Below are 17,315 nucleotides of genomic sequence, written 5' to 3' on the forward strand. Positions count from 1 at the left end.
GATAAAGGGAAGACTAAATGACTCATTCAAAACTTGGCCATTTTTAGAGACAACTAAGGAGCTACTGGTAGGCCATGTTCATTTTCAGCACATAACTAATGATAAAAATGTGAATTGTAGCCACTGGTTCAGCTCATATATTGTCTCGATGAAATTGGGGTATAGTTAAACATTTCTTTGCCATTTCTACCCCTTCTTTAAAAAAACAAAGTCTTGCTAGGTAGTTAATTATAAACATGGATTCAGACAGCACTACTTTAAAACTCAAAAACTACAGGTACTACTAGTTTCGAACAGCAAGAGTTGTAATTTTAAGATAACAGAATTCCTGCAGTGCAAAAGGGGGCCATTCAGCATCTTTAACCAGGCCCACTCCCCACCCTATCCACGTATTTACCTGACTGATCTCCCAAACCTACACATCTTGGGACACTGAAAGGCAATTTAGCACAGCCAATCCACCTAACCCATACACTTTTGGAGTGTGGGAGGAAACCTATGCAGACAAAAGGAGAATGTGCAAACTCCAGTTAACCAAGGCTGGAATCGAACCTAGATCTCTGGTGCTAAGAGGCAGCAGAGCCAACCATCGTGCTACCCTATAAAATACATACTTTTTAAAACTAAACTAGCTATTTTCTCAATGAATTTCTTATATCTATTTAGTTTTGCTCACAAAGAACCTCCAAAAACTACTTTCATCTATGTTCAATGTCCAAAAGCAGTTGAGATTCCTGAATGCAGAAGATGCAACATATTTTCCAAAGCAGTATGGAAGAAAGCATTGCACTTTATTCTAGATAGTAAACTTTAATTTTATTTCCATTGCAACATCTCAAACATCTATTTCAAAACCATTCTTAAAGCACATTTCAATATGAAAAAGATTGAACTACAAAATAAATTTTATCTAATATACATTATGGGGTCTTTAAAAAATGTACACAGACATTTAAGATGTGTGCAAGCTATTACCAGAAGTATTAAATTAAAAAGAGTTTGCTACTCAACAGTTTGGTCTTATTACAGCCTTTATACAGATGCTATGTGTCTTTTTTAGAAAAGTGCAGCACGTTGGCAACAGGAAGCCTATACTTCTTGACAAGACAAAACCAAACTTCAGCTGTGAAAAGTGCAGAGGGGTGGCATTTCTCCACAGGATGAATCAGAAACAGCAAGTCATCTCAGGCACAGATTAGCAAAGGTGTGGGGCTGAAGTCAATGTCAAGATTGGTGAATTGCGCATGGCAAAATAAACTGCATATGGAAATAGGAGAGAACGTGAGACAAGCTTTGGAATCTTGGCCTCGTATCAAATCCACTCTATTGTTAGGAGGATACTTTTGCCACAAAAAAAATCAAGTTATTGTGTAGCCAACATTGTTCATATTGAAATACATTTGGTACTTGAAACTCCTTAAAATCAAGTTGAATGTTGAAATTGTATTCCTGGAGTAAGTTTCAATGACTTTCATTTTTCAGTTATTAGAAAGGATTTACAAAGTAACTTCCTCCATTTGCTATCTTGAATTTGCCAGTTTCAGATGCTCCTGTACAAACTCCAACAGTGCAGAAGATTCACTTATTTCTTCTGTTTCACTGCAGTAACTACCACACCCACTAGAATAGCAGCAACTGTGAAACCTTGGGCAAAGATACGTGCTCGCATTAACAGCTGAGATTGTCGTGTCTTGCCATGTTTAAAAGCGATCAAACCATAGGTGAGAGCACCTGCTGTGCCGAGCATCCCTACAAAAAAGAAAAAAATTCATTATTCATCTTCTAACATTTAAAACTAAAGTCCAAGATATTTCAAACTTTAGTTTTTAAAATGGAGCCTTAGGAATTAAAGTTAAAATTGTGTTCTTATGAATTTGCAGAAATCTCAAGTTGTTGAGATCACCAGATCCTGATGTTTTGTTTTAAGCTTTGACTTTAATGAGACAGCATTGTAAAATACACCCTTTGTAAATCTCCACGGTCATCAAATATAAGATAAATAACCAGCAAATCCCAACTAGAACAATTATCTGGCTTTTTTTGGTTAGGTGGCTGTAAGTTTTGACACCTTGGTGTTGGTTTACATTATTTCAACAACAAAATACTACTTTTCACCAGTTAAACACAGCATTAAAGTCAAATTTGGAGTGTAACTTAACAATTCAACTGCTTTCTCAGGATAAAATAAGCCATTGGACAAATGAGGAATAATAAAGGAAAGCCAGTATGGATTTATCAAGGGCAGATTGTGTTTAGTTGACTTGATCGAGTTTTTTTGTTTGAGATGGGGTTGATGAGAATAATGCAGCATATGTGGTATACATGGGCTGAAATTCTCCAGTCTCGCCTGCTGTCGGAACCGTAGTAGACAAGACAGAAAATTTGGCAGACCATTCAATGGCCCATTGGGTTGGGAATTTACAGTCTTGGGGTGCACATGCCCAGGGAATCCTGCTCATGGATTTCCAAAAAGCGTTTCGTAAAGAACCACATCACAGATTTATCAGCAAAGCTGAAGCTCATGAAATAAAAGGGATGAAGTTGATGGAGTAACAGAAAAGAAAGATTAAAGTTAAAAGATGCTTACATTAACACTGAAATGAAATTACTGTGGAATCCCTCTTGTCACCACATCCAGCGCCTGTTCGGGTCAACGCAACTAACCAGCCCATCTTTCAGACTGAGGGAGGAAACTGAGCACCCGGAGGAACCTTATGCAGACACAGGGAGAATGTGCAAACTCCACATAGACAGTGATCGAAGCAGTACTAACCACTGTGCCACCGTGCCGCCCCTAACATTAGTAGATTAGTAGTGAATGGTTATTTTCTGGACTAAACGAAGCTTTTTGGTGAGATTCTCCAAGGTTCGATGAGACAGCTGCTTTTTTTGATCTATATGAAGGATCTAAAAACTCAGGTATGCAGGGCACAATTTCAAAATTTGTGGATGGTAGAAAACTTGGAATAGTCACATTCTTCAAAAGGACATAGATCTGGATTTAGAAGAGGTGAAATGTGACAGCAGGTCACAAAATCGAATGCAGAGAAGTGTGAATGATACATTATGATGGTAAGAACAAGGAGGGACAATTTGAAACAAAGCATGCAATTCTAAAGGGGTGGCATGCACAATGTGTTGAAGATGACACCTTAAGTGATTTTGGACTTTAAATAGACACCAAAGAGTACAAAAACAAGGAAATCAAGATGAACCTTTATAAACACTGTTTCGGCCTCAACTGGAGTAATGTTCAATTCTGGGATGTGAAAACTTTAGAAAAAGACTGTGAAGAATGATTATAGAACCAAAGCACTTAAATAGCACATGGCTATTTAAAAAAAAACCTGAGGCTGTTCTCCTTAGAGAAGTTTGAGAGAAGATTTAACAGAAATGTTCAAAATCATGAGGGACGTTGACAGAGTAGATAAAGTTCCCATTGATGGGAAATTGATGAGAAGTAGAGAATACTGATTTAAGATGTTTGGCAAAAGAACCAGAAGTGAGTTTTTTTGCAGTAACTGGTTAGGATCTGGAATGCACTGGAGGAAGACTCAATTGTGGGTTCAAAAGGAAACTGGATAATTGCAAGACTGCAGGAGAAAATATAGGAGAATGGGATAAGCCGATTTATGCAGAGGGCAAACAAGGGCACAACAGACTGAATGGTCTTCTATATTGTAACCATTCTATGATTCTCACCAGTATATGATTCTCTGATAGGTTTTGGTGGATTGGGCAAGGTATGATAGTGGGACACTACTGTCTGAGTTTGAATTATCATTGATGTGTTGTGATTTTCTTTTTGCTCAACATAATAGACAGACCACTGAACTCCTATAATAAACTAAAGAACACCATACAATAAAACTTTTATCATCTGGATCCTGAGCAATGATTAATTTAACACCATTCATCACTGTGGTGAACCAACGTGATTAAATTAGGCCAATGTTTCCAGTCATATCTGCAGGGTGATGATTTTGCTCCTCAGAGTAGCACCAAAATTAAGACTATTGACCTGCACAAATTCATTTTTGAACAGATGAAGGAAACTGACAGCACTTTTCACTTGTATACAATGCAAAGGAAAATTGTCAATATATTAAAAAAGTTATGGAAGTAATTATTTTCTTTACAATTGTACAGTAATACAATTTTAGGGACACAATGAAAAGCTAATAAATGAAATAGCTGATTATCAGTATTTATCTTCACTCTTGGATGACCAGGACATGTTCTGTATCTTGTCCTGCTCTTTGCGTTCCACGCTTGCAGAGACCACCTTCTTGACCGTTGGACCTTCCATTGGTCTCGTCTGCTCAATCTGCCGGAGTCTGTCTTCACATGCTGGGATAGACATTGCCTATCTCACTGAGGGTTGAGACCTGTTGGCTACCCTCACCTGGTTTAGCCAGCTTGTCGACGTCGTTGCCCGGGGTGTGGCTGCTGTCGCATGCAAACAGCTACAGGGAGCCACAGGTGAGAGCTGAGTGCCAGGTGGGAACAAAGGGTGAACAAACCGCCCTGAAAAGGAAACAACACATTCCCCCACCAGAGGTACTACCCCTCCCTGACACCCCATTACACCCTTCCAGGACAGTGTTGCTGGAATCAGCCTCAAGTACAGAGCGGATGGGAAGCTCTTCAACCTGAGGAGACTTCAAACTGTTACCAAAGTGAAGGAGACTGTTCTGAAAGACTTCCTCTTTGCTGATGACTGCGCCCTGTATACTGGCTCAGACAGTAAGAAGTCTCACAACACCAGGTTAAAGTCCAACAGGTTTGTGATGGCAAACGCTATTAGCTTTCAGGGCTTTTCACCTTCGTCAGGTGAGTTTGCTACCAAATAAACCTGGTGGACTTTAACCTGGTGTTGTGAGACTTCTTACTGTGTTTACCCAGTCCAACACCAGCATCTCCACATACTGGCTCAGGGCCAGAGAAGCAAGTCAGTATGGACAAATTTTCCACAGCTTGTGACAATTTTGGATTCACCATCAACATGTAAAAGACCAAAGTCACGCACCAGCCTGCTCCTCATGCACCGTACACAGAAACCATAATCACAATCAAAAGGGCAAAAACTACAGGCAGTGGACCAGTTCACTTATCTTGGCAGCACCCTCTCCCGAGCAGTGACTATTGATACAGAAGTTAACTGCAGAATAGCAAAGGCAAGTTCTGCTTTCGGTAGACTGCGCTCCACTGTATGGGGACATCGAGGGATCAGCCCAGCAACAAAACTGAAGGTCTACAGCATCATGATACTCACTATCCTCCTGTATGCCTGTGAAACGTGGACTGTATCGAAGGCATGCAAAACAACTCAATCATTTCCACATGACTTGTCTTCGCAGAATATTACACATCAGACGGCAAGACAAAGTACCAGACTCTGAATTTCTCTCTAAAGCAAGTTTACCATCAGTCCACACGCTGCTAATGAGAGTGCAGACCCAGTGGGCAGGTCATGTCATCCGTATGTCAGACGAGCACATACCCAAGCAGCTACTTTTTGGGGAACTCTGCTGGAAGGCACTTGCATGGAGGGCAGAAGAAACATTTCAAAGACACACTCAAGGCCTCCCTGAAGTCACTTGGCATTGACACAACCATCTGGGAAATACTGACACAAAACTGCTCTACCTGGCGCTGCCTCATCCACAAAGGCTTACCAAGCGAGGTGTATTGCTGAAGCACAACTTAAGCGCAAGCTGCGCAAGTCCAGAGCCACCAGTGCAACAGATACAGTGTCTACACAAGTCTGTCCAATATGTGCCAGGACATTCCGTGCCCGAATTGGCCTGATCATCTTCGGACACACCGCAACCAGCCTCAAAATGACTGACTAATGGTGTCGAGGTCCTCATCGATGACGATGGACGAACATCTTCAATCCTGAACAACAGCCCCACAAATCAAGTGAAACTGCACAACCAATATTAACGAACTGAATGTTAACTCCTTTCATTACCGGACTCTCATCTCTTTTGATCTTTAAATGAATTATGATTTTAATCGGCCCTTTCCCTCCCCCCAAAGTCATGACCCGATAACTTTCACTTAGTCCTTGGGGCCCCACTCACCGATTGGCACAAACGGGTTTTCCTTCGTTTTCCTGATAAACTTGTCCCGAAACGCTTCTTCCTTGGGTCTGGCCCCCGGGGCAAAACCGTCGATATTCGGTGGCTTCGTCAAATCCAGCACCGAGGCTGCAACAAACCGTCTCGCCGACATCTTCCTCCTTCAAACTGAGGGGGGGAGGAGCAGGTGAGCAGAACCGGAAAGAGGGCGGGGAACACCCGGTCTGTGATAGACAACTCACCGACCCGCCCATCAGTCTGAAAGGCGGGGTCTGTATCTGTGATTGACAGCTCACCGCCCTGTCCATCACTCTGAAAGGCGGGGCCTGGATCTGTGATTGACAGCTCACCGCCCCGCCCATCACACTGAAAGGCGGGGCCTGGGTCTGTGATTGACAGCTCACCGCCCCGCCCATTACTCCGAAAGGCGGCCTGCATCTGTGATTGACAGCTCAGCACCCCGCCCATTACTCTGAAAGGCGGCCTGCATCTGTGATTCGCAGCTCACCACCCCACCCATCACCCCCCGGAAGGCGGGGCCTGGGCCTGTGACTGACAGCTCATTGTCCCGCCCATCACCTCCCGCAAGGCGGACCCGGTCCTGTGATTGACAGCTCACCATGACCAATTGTTGTTTACGTCCTTGTATTATTTTTCTTTGTCGTATTATCATAAAATCAAATTACTTAATCAAAGGTTTACTGAGACTATTAATGATCAGACTGTTAGCCGTATGATTATTTTTATTGTTAATAGAAGGGAATTCTGGGACTGAGCGGTTGACTGGTGAAGGGTCAGAGGTCGGAGTTCAGATCGGCGGCGCGGGGGGTCGGACACGTGGCTGGGCTCGAGCGGATATTTGCCGTAAAAAATGCCGAAGGCAAAAGGGAAAAGTAGGAAGAAGAAGTTTGATTATAAAGCCGATCGGAAAAAGCTCAAAAAGAAGATGTTGAAGAAACTGGCCCCGCGGATTGGGTGGTAAGAGTGGCCGGGGCCCCGAGCTCGCAGCCTGTTTTCACTGAGCATGCTGCTCTCTCACACAGCTTACCAAAAGCGCTGGAAACTTCCATCAGGATGTGGATGTGCCGGCGTTGGACTGGGGTAAACACAGTAAAAGTCTGACAACACCAGGTTTTAGTCCAACCGATTTATTTGATAGTAAACCCACAAGCTTTCGAGGGGACTCCCTCTTCGTCAGGTGAATGGAGAGAACTCTCCATAATGAAGAGGGAGTCCTCTCGAAAGCTTGTGGGTTTACTATCAAATAAATCGGTTGGACTAAAACCTGGTGTTGTCAGACTTTTTACTTCCATCAGGCACAGGATTGTTCCGGTGCAGAAAGAGGGCCATTTGGCCCATTGTGTCTGTACTGGTAGCACCGCATCAGCGATCCGGGTTCGATTCTGGTCTCTGGTGTCTGTGTGGATTTGCACGTTCTCCCCGTGTGTGCGTGGGTTTCCTCTGGGTCCTCCCACAGTTCAAAGATGTGCGGGTTAGGTTCATTGGCCATGCTAAATTGTCCCTTAGTGTCAGGGTAAAGTTAGCAGGGTAAATATGTAGGGTTAAGGGGATAAAGCCTGGGTGGGAATGGTGCAGGCTCAGTGGGCCAAGTGACCGCCTCCTGCACTGTAGGGAGTCTTGAAAGGAGCACCTTTGACTTCAGGCCAACTCCTGCCTTTTCTTTTTACATCTGCATGTTGTTTCCACTTAAGTAACCATCTATTGCCATCTTGTATGCCTCCACACTTCAAGGCATTGGATTCCAGAAATGAACCACTTGCTCTGTGAAAGTTTTTTTTTCCTTATCTCATTTGTTTCTTTTATAAATCATTTTAAATCTATGCGCTCTTGTTCTTGAATTGATGCTCAATCAGAAAATAAGGATGACTTCTGATAGTTATTTAATCTCTGGATAACAGTTTGACTATTCCCTGTCTATTGGGCTTTTTTCAAACAGGCTGCCCGTAATCCAACTCTCAGAGTTTCTCTTTGGCTTACAGTGCTGTTTTAACATTGGTTCAGCTGGTATCACTCCTGTTTGAGTGATTTCCCTTAGTGCAGGTATTGAGTGAGTGCTACATTAGCACAAGTGTTATATTTCAATCAGACAATAAAGAAAACCAAGACATTCTCCATTGTCCTATATCCAACATTCAGTTTTCAACGTAGACCACAAAACACTTATCCTTTTATTCCTTTCCCTGCTTGTGAAAAGTTGATGGGTGAGATGAAGGAAACAGTGAGAGGAGAAGGTTTATGTTGAGCATAAACAAATGTGTCACACATTTAATTTAAAATACATTAACTGGTCATTAGTTTTATTGCAATTTTTGGACAGAGTGCTTACACGTTAGCCAGTGAATTGGAATTGAGATAGCACTTATGAGTGGATCTGCAACAAATAGGCAGAAATCAAGTCAGTAAATAGTTATTTAAAAAGCCTCTATAGCAAACAAAACTTATGACTAAGGTAGAGTGATTAGGCCTCCCAATAAAAATTGTGATTTTGGATTGAAGTGTAATTAATGTATCTAAAATCAATCCCCATCTCTTAGCGATTGATGGAGTATGACCGAATCAATTGCATTCTGTACTAAACAACAGTGACTACATTTCAACAAGTCATTGGTTGTGGAGTAGTTTGGAATACTTGAAGGCATGAAAGCTTTTGTGAGGAAAAAAAATCAAGTCTGTTTCAATTCCTCCCAATTAATCCACAGATTGGATGGCATGAAATGGACAAAACTGAGTGGAAGAGACAGTTGTAAAAAGAATTTTTTCATATGGCAAGGAACCAAGAGTGGTATACTACAGATATAATTCCTACGGTTATTGCTATTGAGCCATTGTGGCACAGAATGATTAAAAATGGCTGTGGACAAAAATATAGCTAATTTAACTAGGTAGTCGATAAACCTGCAGAGATTAGGAAGGTGGACTAAAGATGACAAATTATATTTAAAGTGCACACCGCAAGATAATTAAACTCAAGAAATAATTTGTGGTAAAATAAGTCAAATGTTTTTAGGTTACAGAGCACATCACGAGAGAAGGATTCGTGGATATTAGTGCATTGTTTACCAAAATCTACAATACAGTGAGGTATTAGAATTAAATGAATTGTGGTTTATATAGCCAAAGGATAGACATGATATAAAACACTGATTCATTTGGAGTAAAGATAAAGACTCCTTACATCTCAAAGCACGTTTACAGTCAAGTAGTACCTTTAAAGCGTAGTTACTGTTATACTGTAGGAAACATAGCAGCCAATTTGTGCACAGCAAAGATATACAAGCAGAAAAAATAATGACTAAATCTTTCACGTTGGATGAGTGATATATATTGCCAGGACACCAGGGAGAACTTCTTCACCTTCTCAAATTGGAATCTTGAATTCTTGATGTCCCAGAAAGCGTAGATGGGACCTCACTTTAATGCTTAATCTAAAAGACAGCACTTCCCAAAGGCATACACATACTGGAGACAGGGCAGAATTGGGCAATGAAATTGATATCTAACTGGTATCTGGTACAGGAAGATTGAGGTGCATGGTGTTGCTTACTTTGGAAAAAACGCTTGGGTGAGATTTATTCAAGAGTCTTAAGGGAACAGAAAATTAACAATACAGTCAATATTTTCACAAATTGCAGGGGATACAGTCTGAAGCTTAGAAGAGGAAAGATATGCAGACACTTAGATTTAACTACCTGATGTAGAAGGTGGTGAATGTCTGAAATTGACCAACAAGGGAAGTAGTATAGGTGAAACTACTTTGAGTACTGTGCCCAAAGGTGGGTTCTTGGAGATTATTTTCTGAACTACAGCTAAGTGTTGTGATGGATAGGTTGAGGAAACAGGCCCTGAGTTTACCTTAGCCATAATGGCAATCAAATCCTATGTTGTTAGCGTTAGTGTTAATCTGATCCATATGCTAGCCATTTAGCCAATTTAGCTAACCAGGCCCCTTTTCAGCAGATATTACAGGCAAATATTTAAGGAAAACGTTGATTAGGTATGAGGGAGCTGTCGGTTTGTAGGACTGGCCTGATAAACTTCAGATTATTTTCTGACTCCAGTACACTTGGTTATCCTGTTGTAATATTTATTTGCAGTAGCCTCTAAATTATTGTGCTGGAATGTTCCAGATAATATTTCTAACTACAAGTTGAACAATGATGAATTAATGCTTAATAATTGAGCAACATGTTTAACTGAAGATTTGTTTTTTTTAAAGTGAACAAGTAAGAAAAGCATGGAATAGCAGGAAAACAGTTGCTCAGAATTTAGCTGACATGGGTTTGGCATGTGACCCAAACCGTGCAATTCCCATCAAGAAGAATAAGGTGTGTACAACTATTATTCTATATATCAATGCTAAAATTTGCCTTTTTACTGGCAAACTCCTGAAATCTTTGCAATGGATGTGACAAAGAATCATGGAATTATTCCATGATTAATAACAATCTGACAGCATGACCTACATAGTGATTTATTACTTGTTTCTGAAATGGAAAAAAATGCTTCTTCTACAGTCTCCCGCTTATGTTAATTTATGGGTCCGTGATACAAAGGTGTTTTCCACACTATGAAGATAGGAATAAAATCGGGATGCTTGCAACATTGCAAGAGCTGATGAGAGCCATGTTTTAAAGAGGCAGATACATGCTAAAGATCAGCCTTCTGTTCCAGTTTTTTAAAGTTTATTTATTAGTGTCACATGTAGGGCTTACGTTAACACTGCAATAAAGTTACTGTGAAAATCCCCTAGTCACCGCACTCTGTGTGTTCGGGTACATGGAGGGAGAATTTAGCATGGCCAGTGCACCTAACCAGCACGTCTTTCAAACAGTGGGAGAAAATTGGAGCATCCAGAGGAAATCCATGCAGACACAGGGAGAACATAGACCCCACACATACAGTAACCTAAGCTAGGAATTGAACCTGGGTCTCTGGCGCTGTGAGGCAGCAGTGCGAACCACCATGCCACCCACTAAAGGTTCAGCCAAGCCTTCAGTAGCAGAGTGTTGAAGGATTAATAGACATATATCAGGGCAATTACTGCTGTTTCCTAGGACCTACAGCTAGCTTTACATGGCAGTTCTGCAAATTGGCAGTTGGACTCAGGATCTGGGTCTTTCTGCTACCGACTTTTGTTTGTCGATACAAGCAGCAAGGAGGGAAATACCGATCAGGCATCGGACAGGTGGATCTGTCAGCTGTTTTCTTTCTTCCTTTGCTGTTCTGCTTACATTGTTTTAAAAAAAATCCTGGTCTAGGTTTCTGTAGAACATTATGATGTAGATGACCCAGATGGTTTCTCTCATCCATAATCTTTTAATCAACCGTGTCATTGAAAGTGTTGCAAAACAATAGTTTTTAAACTAGTTGTTCATTTTCCTCTTTATGGAAGTAAAGTTATACCAATTATGCTGAAAAGTAATGGAATAATCTCACATTCCATGGGCTTCAGGGATTGTAGATTCGTTCACAGGTTACATTTTTTGAAATGGCTTCTTCTTATGCCTTGTGTGGGGAAAGACAGATGAGTGGATATTTAAGATTTTTTATGACTACTTCAAGCCAAATCACATAGGTGCATGCTGGAAGAATTGTTCTCTTTGTCAGCCCCTTGTTTATGACCCATCATTGAACTGGTTTTGAATATTGGTTGATTGAAGACTCGGGCCTCAACCGAAAAGCATATTACATCAGGGCATTAAATTTCAAATTTATTAATGCATCTATCTTTAATATTTCTGTTAATACTTATTTTTGAGTGTAGCGCTTCTGACTTTATAATTCATTTTTGAGCTGTGAACTACTTACCTTGATTCAATTGGTAACACATCTGCCTTTGGATTAAAGGACTTGTAATAGGTCTCGGCTCACCTTTTGTCCTGCTATCCAGGGAATGCTGCTTTGTCACAAGTGCTGTCCTTTGACTGGCACCTCAAATCACATCTGTCTGCTTAAGTGAATGATCAGTGACCCATGGCACAATTCAAAGAACTTCAGACAATTCTCTTAACCTGTCCAAAATTCACATTAGCAAACATCATCCAAAACAAATAGCTGGTAATTCATTCATTATCGTTGTGTGTGCAAAATAGTTGCAACATTCACCCACATTAATGGTGCTCAATTTGTACCTAAAAACCTTGTGTGAACATAAGAAATAGGAGCAGGAGTAGGCCATCTAGCCCTTTGAGCCTGCCCCGCCATTCAATAAGATCATGGCTGATCTGTCGCTGCTCAGTTCCACTTTCCCGCTTTCTCCCCATAACCCTTAATCCCCTCTCTTATCAAAAACCCATCAACCCGCGTCTTAAAAATATTTAGCGAGGCAGCCTCCACCACTTCAACGGGCAGAGAATTCCAGAGATTCACCACCCTTTGAGTGAAGAAGTTCCTCCTCAACTCCGTTCTAAACCGCCCCCCTTTTATCTTGAGGCTGTGCCCCCTAGTCCTACTGTCTTTTTTGAGCGGGAAGAGTCTCTCCACCTCTATCCTATCCATCCCATTCATCATCTTATACGTCTCAATGAGATCTCCCCTCATTCTTCTAAACTCTAACGAGTACAAGCCCAGTTTATTCAGCCTCTCCTCATAGCTCAACCCCCTCAACTCCGGTATCAGCCTAGTAAACCTCCTCTGCACTCCCTCCAAGGCCAAAATATCTTTGCGCAGGTGCGGCGCCCAAAACTGCACACAGTACTCCAGCTGCGGCCTCACCAATGCCCTATACAGCTGCAGCAAGACCTCCCTACTTTTATATTCAATCCCCCTCGCTATGAAGGCCAGCATCCCATTCGCCTTCCTGACCACCTGCTGCACCTGCAAGCTGGGTTTTTGTGACTCATGCACAAGGACCCCGAGGTCCCTCTGCACTGTCGCCTGCTGCAGTTTTTCGCCCCGTAAGTAATAGTCCTTCCTACCATTCTTCCTACCAAAGTGGACCACCTCACACTTGCCAACATTAAATTCCATTTGCCATTTCCTGGCCCATTCGCCCAGCCTATCTAGATCCTTCTGCAGACTCTCCACACCCTCCGCACAATTTGCCGTTCCCCCAATCTTGGTGTCATCAGCAAATTTCGACACCCTACACTCGGTTCCCTCCTCCAGATCATTTATATAAATGGTATATAGCTGAGGCCCCAGCACCGACCCCTGGGGCACTCCACTAGTCACCATCCACCAATCCGAATAGCACCCGTTGACCCCCACTCTCTGCCTCCTATTTGACAACCAATCCTCTATCCACGCTAACACCCTACCCCCAACTCCATGTCCCTCGACCTTCTGCAATAACCTCTTGTGAGGTACTTTGTCAAACGCCTTCTGAAAATCTAGAAAGACCACATCCACCGGCTCTCCTCTATCCACCGCCCTAGACACATCCTCATAGAATTCCAGTAAATTTGTCAGACACGACTTCCCTTTAATGAAACTGTGCTGCGTCTGCTCTATCAAGCAATTCCCTTCAAGATGCCTCGCAATTTCCTCCTTAATGACAGATTCTAACATTTTACCCACCACAGACGTTAAACTAACCGGCCTATAATTCCCCGCCTTTTGCCTGGCACCCTTCTTAAACAACGGTGTAACATTAGCCGTTTTCCAATCATCCGGCACTTCCCCGGAATCCAGCGACGTCTGGAAAATAACCACCAAGGCATCCACTATCACCTCTGCCATTTCTTTCAGAACCCTCGGATGCATTCCATCCGGTCCTGGGGACTTGTCCACAATCAGCCCCTCCAGTCTGTCGAGCACCGCCTCTCTAGTAACAGTAATGTCATTAAGACCCTCCAGTCCTACCACCTTTCCATCGCTAACACCCGGCAAATTATTCACGTCCTCCTCCGTGAAGACAGAAACAAAAAAGTTATTCAATACCTTAGCCATATCCTCATCCCCTACCACTAGGTCCCCTTTCTCATCCTCTAAAGGACCAACATTCACCCTAGCCAGCCTCTTCCTTTTTATATATTTATAAAAACTCTTGCTATCCTTTTTTATATTAAGCGCTAGCCCAGCTTCATAGTTTCTCCTACCCTTCTTTATCAACTTCTTTGTCAATCTTTGTTGACATTTAAACCTCTCCCAATCCTCTTCTCGCCCACTACTCTTAGCTACTCTAAATTCCTCCGCTTTTAATTTAACACTTTCCTTCACCTCCTTCGTTATCCACGGCTTATTACCTCTCTTCCTACTATCCTTTTTGACCATCGGAATAAATTTCCGCTGAGCACCAAGAAAGATCTCCTTCAAGATCCTCCACTGCTCCTCAGCAGACCCTCCCTCCAACGCGCTCCCCCAGTCCACATTTGCCAATTCTTCTCTCATCCTACCGTACTCCCCTCTATTCAAACAGAGGACGCGTGTCCGGGAACCCACTTTCTCCTCCTCCATCTGCACCAGAAACTCCACCATACAATGATCACTCTCCCCAAGAGGATCCTTCACCACAAGGTCCCTAATTCTACCCGCCTCATTACATAGCACCAGATCCAAGATAGCTCGCTCCTGGGTGGAATCGTTGTGGGTGGAGATTAGGAACAGCAAAGGGAGGAAGACGCTGGTGGGTGTCGTCTATAGGCCCCCGAATAATGATCTGGAGGTGGGGCGGGCTGTTAACGCGCAAATAAGTGCGGCGTGCAGGAATGGGACGGCCGTAGTTATGGGGGATTTCAATTTGCATATTGATTGGTCGACCCATGTTGGACGTGGGGGGCTCGAGGAAGAGTTCTTGGAATGCTGCCGGGATAGTTTCCTTGAACAGTGTGTGTTGGTGTGTGCTTGTCACTTCTTAGTTTGTCCTGTTTGAATTTGGAGAGCCTGGAAGTTTGCCTCTTTCTGATATGTGTCTCATTGGTGCATACATCTTAATTCATCTCCAAGATTTATTTCTGTGTCTATAGCTAGATATATGCACATTAATCAAAATATGGATTTTTTTGTGACTTGTGGTTCAATACCCCCACATCTTGTTAAAGAATAAAAATAGAAACAGTACAAAAGACTTGGTTTATGTTTAAATTCATCTAGTATTTCTTTTGCAAAATTATTTTTTTGCTAAAATTATGCTATGCTTATAAAGAGTTGTAGACAAATAACGGCAGATTGTGTAAATTATTAATTCCTGTTTCATTTGTTTTACAGCGAATGAAAATGGAAACAGCAACAAAAGATGAAAAACATGTCATTATTAAGCCATACGTCATTAACCGTATGTATCCAGTTATTTATTTTAGATACCCTTATGTCAACACTATTAGACATTTTTCTGCCTTTCTTTACTTCGTAGCTGTTACTATTTTCACCAGGGAGGATGTGACCTATTTCTGTGTATGGATTACCAGGGGATGAGTGTAATAGATGGAAGAAAATTTGTTTTACCTTTTAGTGTTGGAGTGCTTAATTCATGTTCATCTCTTGGTGCAAGTAATATCCGATTATAAAAGTGGTGTTTAAACTGACATAGGGGAACCTTGGATAATTTTGAATGTGAAATTTTGTAAAGCAAAATAGAAACTATCCCAAACTTCCCCATTTCAGAACTAGAGGCAGAGGCTAGCCTCCCAGAAGCAAAAAAGACTACCCTATCCAAAGAATTCATTGACTACGTGCAACATATGATTGAGAACTACAAGGAAAATTACAAGGTATGAAATGTCTCAAAAATTTCATGCAACATTGCTCAGCTTTCAGAAGGTAGAGCTGGCAGGACACAAAGCTGACTAACAAAATATTCAGTAATTGCTCTTCGACAGAAGCATTGCCTTAGTCATGAGATTTGTGCCGGTATTCTACCGTCCTGCCCACCAAGTGAATCAGCAGGTGAGGGACATATGATGGGAAGGTCTGTTGACCTCGGGTGGGATTTTCTGGTCTCTGGTCAAGCGAGGCTGGAAAATCCCGTCCTTGGTGTTTAATATGTGGAGATGAATAGTTGCTATATTTAAACAGTTCAGATTAGAACTAAATTTCTTAATAAATGAAATTCAAGTTAGATGAGACTAAACCTAATATCAATTCTAGGACCAGAAGATTACACAATTGTCCACTACCTTTGGAACATCGATATCTGTTGTTGTTAATACACCAGTTTTTCTTATTTTTCACCACTTGTGGACTTAATTTGAGAAATAAAATAGTTGATATCTTTAAAAATATTTAGAACAAAGGCTGGTAAAGTCAGAATGGGAAGCAATAGTGTTTTACAGTTTCCTCAGTAAAACATTGAAGTTAGCATGATCACTCTGGGTGGGCATTGACTGACAGTGCATGTGTCATCACTCCCCCAGAGTTGTGATATCATTGCAGTTCATTATTGAGTTCATGAGTGGCAGGCCCTTGTTCACAGTGAACAGATGTTCTGGAGGTAGGGAGATGGATGATAACTGATCCACAGGTAGATCTCCTATGTGGTCAGCATTGAGAAGGGTTGGTGGAACACTGATAGATTAGCAAAATAGTTGGGAAGATCAGAGTAGGATGGGCAGTTGTGGGTTGCTGCTCCTAAGCAGGTGTTTAAGGCCTTGTTGCCTTTCCTGGCATCCTTCAAAGGGTCCAGTCAAGAAAACTGGGCTTTTCTAAGCCAAGTCTGTTTTGGCAGCAGGTGTAGGAAGGTGAAGGAGCACAATATCTGAGTGGACACAGTACTATTTGTGCATGGATTTCCAATCACAATATTGTTTTAATATCAGAGTCATTCAACTTGTGCTTTTCTTTTTTCACTTAGGCAATGGCAAGAGATGAGAGAAACTATTACCAGGACACACCGAAGCAGATCAAGCATAAAATTGAATCTTACAAACGTTTTCATCCAACTGAATACAGTGATTTCGTTGCTTCTTTACAGGAGAAGATGGATATGGCTTGAGCTGGATTTTTTTTTAAAAACTAACTGCACTATTCAAGAACAACATTATCAGCATTGAACTAGATTTCTCTTTTAGTTCAGTTCTTGCATATCATTCTATTTTGCAAAGGGATTTGATACATCTTTCCCCCTAATGGACCATTGTAACTTGAGACGAGAGCTGATTGTAAATTTCTGTTCCTAGAATTGAGGGGCATGGCCTACTTGTCATTAAAATTGTGGATCTGAATATTGCTGTTTGATGATGAATAAATTCTGTGTTTAAAAGTAACTAGCAGTTGAAGATGATGATTCTGAGGTGGATATATGTAGGTCAAACTTGCATTTTCTACAACAAT

The 17,315-nt window shown here is 41.7% G+C and overlaps 2 protein-coding genes across 2 annotated transcripts; one reads left to right on the top strand and one right to left on the bottom strand.

Moving 5' to 3' along the window:
- Nucleotides 1-772: 772 nt before the first annotated feature.
- On the bottom strand, nt 773-6,282 carry higd2a (HIG1 hypoxia inducible domain family, member 2A). Its single transcript, XM_080201589.1, has 2 exons — nt 6,090-6,282; nt 773-1,749 (listed from the first exon to the last, which is right to left on the bottom strand). Exons 1-2 carry the CDS (start codon nt 6,238-6,240, stop codon nt 1,583-1,585), a joined length of 318 nt encoding a protein of 105 aa, XP_080057715.1. The 5' UTR covers nt 6,241-6,282; the 3' UTR covers nt 773-1,582.
- A 598-nt stretch (nt 6,283-6,880) lies between these two features.
- Nucleotides 6,881-17,248, top strand: nop16 (NOP16 nucleolar protein homolog (yeast)). The gene is made up of 5 exons (XM_080201591.1): nt 6,881-7,064; nt 10,324-10,432; nt 15,255-15,321; nt 15,651-15,757; nt 16,837-17,248. Exons 1-5 carry the CDS (start codon nt 6,958-6,960, stop codon nt 16,975-16,977), a joined length of 531 nt encoding a protein of 176 aa, XP_080057717.1. The 5' UTR covers nt 6,881-6,957; the 3' UTR covers nt 16,978-17,248.
- Nucleotides 17,249-17,315: the final 67 nt, after the last annotated feature.

Source organism: Carcharhinus amblyrhynchos, chromosome 13 (genome assembly GCF_965287045.1).
Source record: "Carcharhinus amblyrhynchos chromosome 13, sCarAmb.v2.hapA, whole genome shotgun sequence".
Lineage (NCBI taxonomy): Eukaryota > Metazoa > Chordata > Chondrichthyes > Carcharhiniformes > Carcharhinidae > Carcharhinus > Carcharhinus amblyrhynchos.

Bases quoted from the DNA above. Each gene is read 5' to 3' on its own strand.
- higd2a (XM_080201589.1), bottom strand. From the start codon at position 6,240: ATGTCGGCGAGACGGTTTGTTGCAGCCTCGGTGCTGGATTTGACGAAG. The intron at 1,750-6,089 runs GTGAGTGGGGCC...TCTTTTTTGTAG, and splicing joins AAACCCGTTTGTGCCAATCG to GGATGCTCGGCACAGCAGGT.
- nop16 (XM_080201591.1), top strand. From the start codon at position 6,958: ATGCCGAAGGCAAAAGGGAAAAGTAGGAAGAAGAAGTTTGATTATAAA. The intron at 7,065-10,323 runs GTAAGAGTGGCC...TTTTTTTTAAAG, and splicing joins CTGGCCCCGCGGATTGGGTG to TGAACAAGTAAGAAAAGCAT. The intron at 15,322-15,650 runs GTATGTATCCAG...TCCCCATTTCAG, and splicing joins TAAGCCATACGTCATTAACC to AACTAGAGGCAGAGGCTAGC.